Source organism: Haliaeetus albicilla, chromosome 12 (assembly GCF_947461875.1).
Source record: "Haliaeetus albicilla chromosome 12, bHalAlb1.1, whole genome shotgun sequence".
Taxonomy (NCBI): Eukaryota; Metazoa; Chordata; class Aves; order Accipitriformes; family Accipitridae; genus Haliaeetus; species Haliaeetus albicilla.
This window is the reverse complement of record NC_091494.1, coordinates 6,978,574-6,992,501: the sequence shown is the minus strand read 5'-3', so window position 1 is coordinate 6,992,501 and position 13,928 is coordinate 6,978,574. Positions and strand designations below refer to the sequence as shown.

Here is a 13,928-nt window from a genome sequence, read left to right as displayed (position 1 = left end):
GGGGTCCCAGCTTCCATCTGCTCCTCATTAAGCCCTTGGCAGATGAAGGAGCATTTGTGCCTGTTCCTCCAGGTAGGCTGTTCCCCAAATACTACAGATGCTCCTCAAAATGCCCTGTATGGGGGCGGGGGGGTCATGGCAGTGCTGTTTCCCTGCTAGGCTTGAGTAATTTGGGCTGGAAAATGTGGTTTGGAGTGCTTGGCTCTTGCGACTGGGCAGATTTCGTGCTTCTGATGGAGGCTCGCAAGGGGTAGGGTGTCTTGGGGGTCCCCGCTAAATCAGCCCGGGGTGCATCCCCCCAGCGGCAGGCAGAAGAGTGCTGGGGACTAGTGCCATCCCTGCTGCACCCCACAGCTCCTCTGCCCATGTTCCGACACACAGACACCTCTGCCAGCACCTTCCTCCCTGGCTGTCATCTGGGGGACTCCGGACATACCCCTCACAGGTGCTGGGATGTGTTCCCTTACCGATGGGTGACTCACAGGGGTTCCCTGCACCGCCGGGCATCGCCGGCAGGTCACATGCTGGATCCAGCCCTCTGATGATGGCTAGGCACCTCACTCATGGCTTGTTGCAGGGAGAAGCAGGAAAGTGCATTGGATGGGGGTGCCCAAACCTGTTGCTTGGTCTGCCCAGCCAGCCAGGAGATGCTGGGCACTGATTTGGGACCCGCCGTGTCCCCAGAAAGGTCCCATTGTGCCCATGCTGGCAAGCAGAGACCGAAGCATGGTGTGTTTGGAAATGAGCCAAACCCTTTTAATCAGGCGAGGCATCTCTTAAAATTCATATTCTTACAAAATATTAAATAAAGTGAAGGAACTTTCTTCCCTGGAACCTTATATATATATATAAAAAAATTACAATATTATTAACAAACACTGCTTTCCAAATTGCTTTACAATGCTATGCACAAACATGGCATGGCAAGTGAGAGTGAGGAGAACAGCAGTGTCCCCCCTTCCCTGTCCCCCACATGGCCAGTACATCCCACTTGAAAACCAGAAAGGCACCCACAGAAAACATGGCAGTGGCAGCCACCGCCTCCCCAGGCCAGCAAACACACCTTTTGGCTAAAAAGAGTCTATGGTATGGTTTGGGTAGTTTGTTTTTTTTCTTTTTTCCCCCCCTCCATTTTCTTAGTTTAAAATAAATATTTTCTGTAGTGAAATAAAAAATAATAATAATCCTCATTTTGTTCCTCCACGCCCTGCATCAGCTGGAGAAACACCTGAGTGACGAGTTTGTAAGGCCTCTGCTGTGTACCACTGCTGCAGACCAGGTGAGGGAAAGTCCGTCTGGTCCTCAGCTGCTGGGATCCCTCCTGGGATGCCCAGCAACATTTCGGCGCCCGCGGGATGGAAAGGATCTCTCCTTCCAAGGTCTCGCAGCATCGCTCCCCTCTCCTGCCCCTCTGGTCACACCAGGGTCGCCATGTCTCCATCAAGGTCATCCCCAAATGTGCATCTCCCATGTTCTCCTTTGGGACATCTGGGATCTGTGTTGTAAAGTGGTTTGGTTTTCTTTAACAGTCTTTAAATCTTTCTTGCAGCCTTTTTCAGCTATGATTGGGACTGAAACTCTCAGCCTGAACAGCTCACTCCCGCCGCCTTGGTCCAGCACGGTAAACAGGTGAAACCGTGAGTTTAAATAAAAAGACAAGTATAAATTACTTTTTTTTTAAAAAAAAACACATAACCTGAAGGCAGCAGCTCCTTATAAAGGTAAATTCATAACATTTTTAAAATGTCTTCATTTAAAACAACCAAAAAGTCAGTCCTGTGACTACAGAAGTTGCGGTTCCCTTGACCCTTAACGTTGTCTTAAGTCTCTGTAGCACTTCAAAGATTAAAAACCAGGAGGAAGGTATGTTTAGTGGGAACGGCACGTATAAAGCAGAAGAGGTGAGTTAGAGGAGAGAGGAGGGGACGTGGTAAATCATCCCTGCAGTAGCCAGCCTTTCTCCAAGGCTGAGAACGATGGTGTGGCCATTTCCATACTGCTCTTGCAGGTACAGACGCTGCTCCAGCCCTCCAGCTCCGTGGGAACTCCAGCCCTTCCCTCCCGGTTCACTGGCTGCAGCCTGGCCGGTTGTGGATGGAGGTGGGAGATGCGCTAAAAGACAATACATTAGAAGAAATGCAGCTCCAGCTGCTGCTAGGGGCTCGAGCCCATCCCCATGGGCCAGGGTACCACACCAGCCATCCCTGCTCATGGCCCTGGAGCATCTCTGGACCATGTGTCCCTGTCACTGTTTTCCATCCCGAGCATCGTCCTCCGAGGGTCCCTGTGGTACCGATGGCCTCCAGGCACCAGCATCCCGGCAGGATCTGTCCCCATCCTCGGGCACAGCCGCCCTGCTGGTGAGAGCCGAGCATCTCCCTCCAGGTCTGCTGGTGACGGCCTCCTTCGTCTCGGCAGCCGTGTCGCTGCCAGGAGAGGACCCTGCTCTGGGGACGAGGGGGACCTTCCTTTTCCCATCCTCACGGGTGGGCGGTTCGGCTGTCGCCCTTGGCACGTTGCTTTGTGCGTCCTTTTTCTTCATGCTACCCATGGCTATTGCTTTGCCATCAGCTTTCAGCGCCTCCACACCAGGGCTACCTGGGAGAGGAAAGAGTGGTTACCGAAGGCAGCGTCCCAAATAATGCCCCCCCCCCCAGCCACAGACCCCCGCTCCAGCCCAACCCAGGCAGCAGAGCCGCTCGTGTTCACCTCCCCAGCCAGCCCAAGCCCCCTGTCGTCATGGTAAATACACACAAATATACATACACCTTCACAAAACTACATAGAAATCCTATAAATACATACAAATGCGCACGCAAGAAGAGTTACCTACTTGGAGGGATGCTGGCCAGCCTGTGAGCTCAAACCTGTAAGAAATAAAGCTGTCGGTGATGGCCTTGAGCAGCAGCAAAAGGGCGTCCGGACAGGGAAGGGTGGTGGGACTGCCACCGGTGGGATGGGACAGCCATGGGTGGCAGGTCCGCCACGCGGCACGCACGCTGCCCACATCCCAGCGTGTTCCTCAGCTGCCTGGCCCCACTGCGCTTGGAGGGGGAGAGGTGGCCTGGAGGTGACCGTCACCTCCTTGCTATTGCTGGGATGACTTTTCTCACCCGGGCAGGCACCGACAAGCCCCCCCAGCTCCACCCACCCCCCGCCAGGACCAGCTTTCTCCCTCTACAACCCACGGAGAAAAGCTAAATATTCTGCTCTGCAGAACCCTGGGTAGGACAAGGATGCCAAAGGACTGTGGAAGCAGTGGACGCTCCCACCGAACAGCAGCATCTGGGAGGCAGATGCAGCTGGAGCTTCCTTGGAAAAGTCCCGGGGACCCACTGGTGTGACACCAGCCCTCCAGGAGAGAGATGCCGGGCTACTTACCAAGCTGCTGCCTGATGGAGTTGTGCCAGTGGAGGTTCAGCAGGTCCGGGTAGATGTCGGGGAGCTGCTTGAGGGCGAGGAGCTTCAGCATGCGGGAGGTGCAGCTCTTCAGCTCCAGGTCCCGCAAGTGCCTCTCCTCCGAAAGCGTGGTGGGGCGCAGCTCCACCTTGTGCTCCTGCAGCACTTGGTCAACGGAGGCCCCGGAGAGCTTGGGGAAGAGCTTCTTCTTCACCACGTGGATGGGGATGAAGACGGCCCCTGCCCGGACTACGTGGGGGAAAGGACACTTGCGAGCGAACATGAAGGTCTGCAGCTGAGAGAGCAGGTTGGCGAGGAGAGCGGCCACGTCCTGGAAAGCCAGCCAGATCTCCTTGCCTTTGGTGAGCTTCTGAGGTTCGGGGATCCTGGAGCCGTTCTTGGGTTTCGAGGGGGATTTGGGCATCTCATCCAGCTCCTCCACCAGCTCTGCCTTCTTCAACCACTCCTGCAGGAGCTCTGGGGAGGACTTGGACACCGAGCACGAAATAACATCGCAGAGCCAGGTGTGCAGGGTGGTGAAATACTGATCGGCAGAGGTCTGCGGGTCCAGGGACTCCATCTGCCTGGAAAGCGAGACATTCTCCTCTCCCGCAGCTCGGGGGGCTTCGGGCAGCGGGGGCTGCTGCGGGTCCGGGCGAGCCTCCTGCAGAGCGGAGGTGCTGGGCTGGGGACCTGGCTGCAGGACCAGGGGGCTGCTGGCCGGTGGGGAGGTGGAGGGGGTCCGCGGAGGTGGGCTGGGGATGCTGCTGGGGGGGGCCGGCGGCAGCAGTGGCGGTGGGCTCGGCTGGGGGGCGCAGGGGCTGCTGGCCTGCCGGGGGGGCTCGGTGCCGGGCAGGAGGGAGCGCAGGATCTTGTATTTTTTGAACATGAAGGTGGCTGAGCTCTGGAAGTTGCTCTTGTCCCCAGAGGCCACCTCGAGCAGCAAGGGCAGCGCCTGGGGCTTGGCCCCCTCTTCCACCCCCACCTCCCCCCCAGGACCCTCTTCCTCCTCCTCCACTTCCTCCTCCTTGTCTGGCGTCCCCTCCGCATGGCTGACGGGTCCCTGGGTCTCCCCGGCTTTCTTTCTCTTTAAGCTGAGGTCCAACACCATGTCCTCGGGGGCTGGCTGCCCACTCCCCACCCCATCAGGGCTGCCTTCCCGAGACCCCGGGTCTCGGAGGACAAGCTTTGGCTCTTCGGGGACCCTTCTGTAACAGCTTTCCCCTGGGCTCTGGACCGCACCGCTGCCCGTCTTCAGCCCCCAGCCGGCCACCGACCCCGCGGGCAGAAGGCTGGACATCACCAAGACGTCTCCAAGGGCAGAGGGCTCCCGGCTGCCCCCCATGTTTTGGGGTGGGGTGTCCCCCCGCAGATGCTCCCTGCAGAAGGGGACCGGGGCTGAGCCCTCGGTCCCCTCCAGGTAGTCTCGGTAAGGTGCCAGGCTGAAGACGTTGTTGATCACTGGCATGGGTGGGGAGGAAGAAGAAACCTCGCCATCCCTCGGGTCTTTCAGTCCCTGCGGAGGGGAGGCAGGCGGAGAAAGGGGGACAAGCTCTTTGGCTGCATCCTTGACTTTGCAGGCATCTCCCTTCCCTACCATGATGGGAGCCGGCGGTCCCCCACGGGGGGTCTCCTGGGGGGCTGGGCTGGCCCTCCTCCTCCCCGGGTAAGGGGCCTCCTGGTCCCCCTGGCTGGGTTTCACCCAGCCTCCTTCTCCTTTGAAAAACATCTCTGCGAGCCCCCCAGAGCCCCCGGGCACCTTCTCTGGGGCGCAGATGGGTTGGAAAGCACCGTCATGCCTCGCTGCCGCTCGCTGCTGGGGACTTTCCACCTGGCGCCACTCACAGCCCGGCTCCGTGCCGGCAAAGGAGGTACCAAATACGGCCACATCGCCGGGGCTGAAGGCAAAGCCAGGGCCCGGCATGTACCCAGCTCGCCGCGGCGGCTCAGCATCCCTCGGCAGCACCGCCGACTTGGCGGGCGGCGATGCCCCCGCGCTGGTGCCGGCCGCCCTCGGCACGTAGGTGTCCAAGGGGCTGGGAAAGTAGCTCCTTGGGGCTTGAGGCTTAAGGTAAGAGCTGGGAAAGGGCTCCCCGCTTCCCGCAAAGCCGAAACCTTTGTAGGCTCCAGGCAGGGCGCCGGGCTGTGCCTCCATGGTGGGAACCGGGGGGTGGTAGAGGAGGGCAGCTTTATGGAGGGGCAGCGGGTAGCACACCGGCGGTCTCTCCCGGTACACTGGGCTGGCGGTGGGTGGCTGGAGCTTGGCCCAGGGGTCCGGGCTGAGGCTGGAGGGCTCGGGCACCTTCCTCTGGCTGTGGGTGGTGGGGCAGCTGGCTTCCAGGAACGGGTTGCTGGGGGGGCCCCTGTATTTCTCAAAGGTGGCATAGTAGGGGGAGAAGGCGATGGGGGAGCCCACCTTCTCCTTGGCGGGCAGCGTCAGGCTGGGGTGCAGTGGCGGGAGGCCGGGGTTGGAGCGGGGACCCCTCTTGTGCAGCCCAGTGCTGCCGCGGGGCTCTCCAGGGTGGAGAGGGTGGCTGGCGGGGGCGGCAGCGGGCAGAGCCCAGTCCGCATCCCCCAGTCTCTGCCGCAGGCTCTCCGCCCGGGGTCCCAGCGGCAGAGCCATCCTGGGGTCCATAAAGCACGCAGGGGCTCTGTACACCGGCTTGGGGACAGCCAGGGGAGTCGCCTTGTTCACCGCCACCGGCTTCTTCACCGGAAAGGGGTGTCCCGGAGCTGGCGGTGGGCTGGACCACTTCTCCCTCACCATCAGCGGCTCCTGCGTCAGACTGTCCTTGGCCTTTTCGGCACCCGGGAGCTGCAGCCCGGTCCCCAGGCCCTCGGGTCGGTACAGCAGGCAGCTCACCAGCGGCCCCTCCGCCGGCATGGGCTGGCTGCCGGCGCCGGTGCCGGTGCCGTAGTGCAGGTAGGCGGTGGCTGGGCTCCAGCGTGCCAGGGGCTGCTCAGGGCCGTCGGGGCTTTGCAGCGGGCAGGCGAAGTAGGAGCCCTTGTAGTTGAAATGGTTTTCGGAGCTGGGGTTGGGCACGGGGCTGGATTTGCAAAGGCCAGTGGGGAAGCCGGCGGCAGGCTCCATTTCCAGCCGAGGTAGCTTGTTGAAAATCGTGGGGTCCAGAGACTCCAAGTGCCGTTTCGAGGCCATTTATACGTTGCTGCCGGTGTCCCAACCAGGGCATGCGATGGGAGAGGTGAGCTGGCCTTTCTGAATGGGGGGGAGAGAGAGAAAATAAATCGTGAGCAAAGTAAGTCCCCGTGGCAAGCACTCAGTCTGCGGTGGAATGGCACAGCGTGACAGGGGCCACCGAGAGCTCCCCGAAAGTCACCTTGCCCACGCACTGGCTGGAGAAAACATGTTGGTTCTCACGTGCAGCTTTTCCTTATTCGTGCTCAACATCACGCTGGAAGGCTAAAGTAGAGGGGATCTGTGGGAAGCCCTGCTCGTCTCACAGTCCGCCTCTGCCAAGGGCAACAGGGACTCACTTCCCTTCTCGCAGCCTCCCGGCACCTGGCAGAGATCCTAAAAAAAGCCAGCCCACCCCAATTGAGAAGCAACATTTGATCCTCAGCATGGAAGCTAGGGATCCGGTCAGGCGCTCCCCTCCCTCGGTGCTGGCTGGGGCAGCCCTGCACTAAGCCAGGATGGGAGCCTGAAGCCGGCGGGGGAGGATCCTGGTAGGCTGGCTGAGCATTCCTCCGTCCGTCTCCTTGGAAAAGCCCTGAAAAGCTCTCGCCGCTTTGCTTTCAAAGCCCCAGCGAGCATCTGTTGCAGGCAGCGGGGAGCAAAGCCGGGTCGCCTCAGGTGAAGGTGAAATTCCAAGCTAATTTGAGACTTTTACCCCCCAAGGCAGCAGCCTGCAGCTCAGGGGGACCTTCTTCCTTATGGTCTCGTCTGATTTTGGGCTGGTGCTGAGGTGGGACCTGGGTGCTGGCCTGCAGTGTCAGGCGGTGCATGCCAGCAGGTGGAGCTGGCAGACCGTCCCAGCATCGCTTGGCCTTCTTGGGCATCACCCCACATCCCCTGAGCAGTGCAAGTATCCCCCCAGTATCTCCTGGCATCACCCAGCATCCCCCCAGTACTCCCCAGCATCTCCTGAGCATCCCACTAAGACACTTGCGCGTTGCTTGGGCCCCAAGAGCATCGCTGGACCTTCACCCAGTATTCCCCCAGCATCACCTGAGCATTGTGTACGTCACCCAAGCGAGCCCCAAGACCCGCCTGAGCATTGCTGGACCACAGTTCAGCATCCTCCCAGAATGGCCAAACATCACCCAGCATCTCCCAAGTATGACCAAACGTCACCCAGCATCTCCCAAGCATGGCCAAATGTCACCCAGCATCTCCCAAGCATGACCAAACATCACCCAGCATCTTCCTAGCATGCCCAAACGTCACCCAGCATCCTCCCAGCATGGCCAAATGTCACCCAGCATCCTCCCAGCATGGCCAAACGTCACCCAGCATCCTCCCAGCATGGCCAAATGTCACCCAGCATCCTCCCAGCATGGCCAAACGTCACCCAGCATCCTCCCAGCATGGCCAAACATCACCCAGCATCCTCCCAGCATGGCCATACATCACCCAGCATCCCCCAAGCCCATGGATGGACTTCCTGCAGTAGGATCTCGTGTCTGTTCTTCACTCCCCCGTGGTTTTTTTTTCTTTTTGTGGCAAAAATTAGCAGAGAAGCAAGGAAGGAAATGGAGGAAGAGAGCGTGGAGATAAGATAAAAGCCTTGCCCGCAGAAGGGGAAAGGGAGCAGATAACTGGGGAGACTTGCAAGGGTAGATAAGGGACCCGAGCACAGTGGCTTTGCTCTGCAGCGCGGCCGGAGTCCAGAGCCGAGCCGCACGCAGCCCGCTCTGGCAAGCCGCACGCTACACCCTGCCAGCTCTCCCTGCCGTGCAGGCAGAGCCCTGCCAGACCCCTTACGGGCAGAAACAGGGCTCACAGGTCCACCGGCCACCCAGCCGTGGGCGCAGGTGCCCCTGCCCAGCTGCAGCTCTGTCCAAAACAGCAGTTCTGGCATGGCTGAGCGGGCTGCACCCCTCTGCCGTTCCTTCGCGTTGGGTTTCTTTCCCAACCTTCACCAATTTCTCACTTTCCAGGGAGGATGCTTCTTCCCCGGACTCCTCTGAAAACCTCTTTGGAGGATCGACGCTTCCCTGCAGTCGAGAAAGAAGCTCGTCTCCCCGCTTGCACGCTCAGAAGCAGCTCCCCAGAGAAAGGGGCCATGGGGCGACTGCATCATTTCCAACAGCTTGATCCTCAGGAGCCTCCGGGTAATTTCCGAGACGTCCAGTACCAATCAAATTTGCCATCCCTTAGATCCAGCGAAAATGCTCCCTTCAAATTGAAAAAGACTGGAGAAAACCCTAAACCCCTGCTTTCCACACGAGACCTTGGCCCAAGGCAGGAGGTCGACCCGCACGGTGCCTCCTCGCCCCGGCGCGTTGCTGCAGGCTCCTCCATCACCACATACTGGCTGAGATATTTTAGGGGCCCGTCCCCAGGATAAGTCGGCTGCACGTTGCCACATGCCCCCCCCCCCCAAAAACAAGCCGCGGGCTTTCCTCACACCCCGATTGGGAGGATGTGAAGCAGGAGGGCAGGCTGGGGATCCAAACTGGGTTATTTTCCTTTCCAGCCGACCGCTGTCCCCACGCACAGGCAGCCTGAGAGGGTTTTTTTGGGAGGGTGGTGTTTAAATCCATCTCCCCGAGAGATACTGCGTGGGAGGGAGAAGCAGGCATGGGATCCCTTCCACACGGTGACGATGCTTGGGGTGGACAAGCTGGGACAGAAACCCGGGATCTTGTGACTTCCGACATTTCCCCACTGCTTTTTCCCCCCTTCCCTGAAACGCGCTGATCTACAAAACCCGCGGCGCCGGGGACGTTGTGCAACTGGCCCTGCCGTCACCGCAGGACCAGGTTACGCCGCTGGGCACATCGGCAGCGCCGACGCAATCGCCCCATTTCCAAACCGCCTGCAATCAGGGCAGCGGAGACCCCTCTTTAGGAGGGGAGGAAGGAAAAGGCCTCGTAACGCCATTAAAAGGAGACCTTTCCCCTCGGGAAGGCCCCAACCCCTTCCCACCAATTCTGTGGGAAAGCAGGCAGCCAGCTCCGACTTCCAGCCTTGCTGGAGGGATGCAGAACAGAGCAAGACATCCCACTGCGGTGGCTGGAGCCAAGCACTTGGATTCTCTGATGTCTGATAGGGGTTGAGCTCATTAACCTCATTAGGGTGAGGGCGCTAATGGGCTCCCTCTTTCTATGAAATACACTGGGGCTTTGCCCCGGCTGCCGCCGTCCCGACACCTGCGCCATTTCAGACCCAAGAAAACAGCTCTGCTTTCGCTGTCACCATCAGCCCTTCCCCTCCGGGACTATCCCCTTGCAGCCGGCGCGGCGATGTCCTCCTTCCTCTCCCCCAGCCATGGGAGAGCTGCCGGGGCCGGGGGCCGCAGGGAGGAGAGGGGCACGTGGGAATCAGGGCTGGGGGGGACGCCTGGGCGAACGCTAACACGTGTGGCCAGTGCTTGCTATACCAAAACCTCACAGCTGGGGAAAGCAGTAGGTGGATTCAACACAAGTGATTTATGCCTCTTTTCTTTTTTTTTTTTTTTTTTTTTTTTAATTTTTTTTTCCCCTCCTTCTTCTTTGCAGGGGTTTTTCCCAGAAGGGGCTGCTTGGCCAGGATGGAGAAGAGTAAAACCAAATAAAAAGGAGCATGTGCTGCCCCGCCGCGTGCAGGCAAAACCTCCCCACTAAGCGCTCATGGGCCACAGCCAGCTTTATCTGCCACGTTTCGGATGTCGAAAGGGCACGGGAGGGCTCCCGTGCCCCCTCCGCTGGGGTTCCTTGGCCTACCGAGGCTGCTGGGGATGGCTCAGACGTCTCTTTTTTTTGCTCCGACGGCTCTGAACAAGTGTGGCTGGGTCTGTTATCGCCGGGGCAGTCAGGCACAGCACACGGCATTTCCTCCCCAGGATGCGATGCCCGAACGCGGCAGTAATAAGCGGGAGCTTCTCATCACAGCCTCCCGCCTCCTCCATCGCCACGTGACACGAAGAAACAGCCGCCAACTCCCAGGCAGCCCGCAGGAATCAAGAAATAAAACCCCAAATCTCCCAGGCCCACTGGCGTTGGGCATCCCCAGCCAGCCCGCAGTCCCCCCCCAACACCCCGAGACACCCCACCGGGGTCCTGTGGTGGAGGGCCGCTAACGGAGGGGGCTTTCCCTGTGTCACCCCAAAGCGAGTGGACTGCTCCCCCGGTAAAAAGGTGGTTTTCCGTCCGGCTGCAACATGGGGTTTCACAATTGCGGGAACTTTGGGTCCCTGCCGAGGAGGTCACCTTTCCCATCTCGCTGGTGGGTTTGGATGCGATCGCTGGCGAGGCTCCCCCCGTTGAGGTCATTAGGGGGGGCAAACAAGAGGCCTCAGTGGTCCCAGCTCCCTCATTTCATACCTTATCCCTCTTCAAAAAAGTTTGCAGCTCCGGAGCTTTTCCCAGGTAGGCAAAAGCCCAGCCGGAGCCTTCCCCAGCCAGCTGCTTTTTAAGGAGAGTATCCTCACCCAGCACGGGCAGCAAGCCGTTGCTTGTATTGCAGATTAGGTTGTAGTTCCTGAAAAAGCCCCAGCAAGAGTCACTTTTCTAAAAAAAACTTAACTAAGCCCGTAGCAGCCACCAGATGGGCAGAGCGACGGCCTCCGGACCGACATCTGAATATTTAGGGGATTAAACCCCCTCTTATACGCAGGTCCAAACACATCGATCCAACTCCGACCCGTCAGCATCACGTCCCAGCTTGGCCAGGGTCAGGCACGGACCTGGCGAGGGCTGGACGGCCGCTGTCCGTCCTTCTGTCCCCTCCACTCCGCCACGACCACGACATTTGCGGGGGCGATGCTATCGCGACCCCCTCAAATAACCCTCGGCGGGTTGACGCTCCGGCGGGGAGGCGGGGGCGGGGGGGAGACCAAAGGCGCTCGAACCGAAGTGTCCATAAATGGGTAAAAACCCTGGAAGCGGAGCCTGAAGCCCATTCTTCCCAGCATCGCCCAGCGAGAACCAGCTGAGCTGCAGGCAACCCTTAAGATGGGGTACAGCAAAGCCGGCGGCGGGGGGGACCCTCCTGGGGCGCATACCCCCAGCTGGGAGCTCTGCCCATCGAGGGGAGCTCAAAGGCAAAGCGGGGGACGTTGCGGTGGGGGGGTCCCAGACACCCCCCACCCTCCCCGGTCCCTTCTGCCGCCCCGCATCCCTCCGGCTCCAGCCGAACCTCAGCGGGCAACCGGGGACGGGGGGGGACGGGACACCGGGGGTCGGCTCCGGTCCCTCACTCACCTGCGGCGACGGCGCGGTGCCTCCCCCGGAGCATCTCTACGGGGTCGGGCGGGGGGCTCGGCGGTGGGGGGGGGCCTGCTGCCGCTGCCCCGCTCGGCCGGCAGCCTGCATTGTGCGGAGGAAGTGGGAGGAGGAGGAGGAGGAGGAGGAGGAGGAGGAGGAGGAGGGAGGGCTGGGTGTGCGTGTGGGCCGGCCGGAGGAGGGGACGGGATGGGACGGGATGGGATGGGACGGGGTGGGATGGGATGGGATGGGATGGGATGAAGGGACAGCCCGCCACATGTGCGCTGAGCTGGTCGGGGCTCTGCCCCGCTCTGCCCGGCGCGGGGACTCTCGGTACCGTAAAATCTCCTCCCCGGGTTAGGGGGACCCCCCCCCCCAGCGGGGAACCGCTGTTAGGGAAGGGTCCCCGTTGCAGCAAGCCCCCCCGTTATGAAGGAGTGCTCTATGGGGAGCCTACTTTGGGGGGAACCCTGTTAAGGGGAGCCCCCCGTTGTAGGGAGCCCCCATTAGCGACTAGCCCCCATGGCAGGCAGTCCCTGTTACAGAGGACCCCCCGTTACAGGGAGACCCCCCCCTTTTAGAGGAGCCCCTGCACAGGAATGTCGTGTCCCCCCCCCGGGATGGGGAGCTGGATGCAGGCGCAGGGTCCGGAGGACAGGAGTCTGTCCATCCGCACACAAGGGCTTTTCCCATCTCACGTGCAGGGACAGAGGGAAGCTGAGGGATCTGCCGACGGTTTGGGGATGGTTTCTTAGCCCCCCTCACGGTCACCCCCCACCCCAAAGAAAAGACTCTCCTCCTGGATGTAAGGCCCCCCCCCCCGCCCAGGGGACACCCACACAGCACAAGGGGTCGAGCCCCAAGCCTCTCTGCCAGCATTAATGTTTAGCGTTTATCCAAGGAGTTGCATCTGAAAAGGTCCGCACAAACCTTCCCCAACTAATAATTAACCCTCATAAAAGGCCCACAAGTACGATTAACCCAATGACACAGATGCTACAAGATTAAGTGAGTTGCCCAAGGCCATAGAGTGAAGTGGTGGCAGAGGCCCAGCTCCCACAGGGAGTGAGAAATAAAGATTTCTACTTTTCAGATAGCTTTTTCTTCCACTATAGTCCAAGTTGCTCCTTGCGCAGCATGGGGGGTGCCTCAAAACACCATCATCTGAGCACAGTTTTATTGGAAGCCAAAACCTCCAAGCATCTTCAGATGGCAGGTGGCAGGAAAAAGAGGAGGAAAATGATTCCCTTGGAGGTTTCCCAAAAGAATGAGCTTTACTTTTACTCAACATAAAGGCAACGTAATGATTATTGATGGGGAGTTGGCTATCTGGATTGTTTTGGGAAGGGATCTACCTCAGCCCCAGCTCACCCAGACGTTTGAAACCACTCGCGCTCTTTTTGGCCCCAGTTCAGCACAGGGCTTAGGAATGTGCCTAATGATTAATGCAGGTGATTAAGGACCGTATTGAACAAAGACCAAGAAGCCAGTGTTTGAATTCTCCTCTCCTTGGCCTCACAACCATTCTTTTTCCCTTATGGCATTTTTTAATTTATAGCAGTTTTGTGGCAGCAGCAGCTGATTCCTGCAAAGAAAATAAGTAGCTGGGAGGAGCCAGCTCTGAATTTCCAGTCCCTCAGCTCTGATGTTTACTCACAATTGCTCTGTCTGGAGTTCATTGATCATGTGCTGCCGTAGTATTTTCTTTGGTCAAACTGTAATGCAATTATCTAATAATTATTATATGTTTAATTATTAGATATTCTATACTAGTATGTAATATATAATAGTTACTATATATTAAAATGAGCAAATGGGAGGATAGTAAAGCTTATTATTTGGAGTTATGGTCATAAAAAAAATACCCATGTTAATTTTTACCTCGCTGGACAGAACTGCAATTCACTTGACGTGGCAGATAATCCCTTTAAGCTTGAGCTGGTTAATACATTTGCTTAACTTTTCACCAGAAACACTCTTCATCATCCATACTTGGACACATCTCTGCTGCCAGTCATTCAGCCGAACTCTTAAAACTAAATCTCACCAAAATCTTCTCCCTGGTTTTCAGTCTCATGGGGCTTTTTTTTTTTAATCTGTGATTTCTGTAATATCCTTTTCCTCCTAAAAAGACTTTCAAACGCTGTGACGTGTGGCAT

At 58.5% G+C, this 13,928-nt stretch overlaps 1 protein-coding gene across 2 annotated transcripts; it reads right to left on the bottom strand.

Moving 5' to 3' along the window:
- Positions 1 to 729: 729 nt before the first annotated feature.
- C12H15orf39 (chromosome 12 C15orf39 homolog) lies at positions 730 to 11,883 on the bottom strand. Of its 2 annotated transcripts, none has more exons than XM_069797858.1 (4): positions 11,767 to 11,883; positions 3,382 to 6,616; positions 2,830 to 2,867; positions 730 to 2,598 (listed from the first exon to the last, which is right to left on the bottom strand). In XM_069797858.1, the coding sequence occupies exons 2-3, from the start codon at positions 6,554 to 6,556 to the stop codon at positions 2,830 to 2,832; spliced, it is 3,213 nt and encodes a 1,070-aa protein (XP_069653959.1). In that variant the 5' UTR covers positions 6,557 to 6,616; positions 11,767 to 11,883; the 3' UTR covers positions 730 to 2,598. The 2 variants fall into 2 exon arrangements, with proteins under 2 accessions (XP_069653959.1, XP_069653958.1); XM_069797857.1 differs by having other exon boundaries at positions 2,834 to 2,867.
- Between the last annotated feature and the right edge of the window lie 2,045 nt (positions 11,884 to 13,928).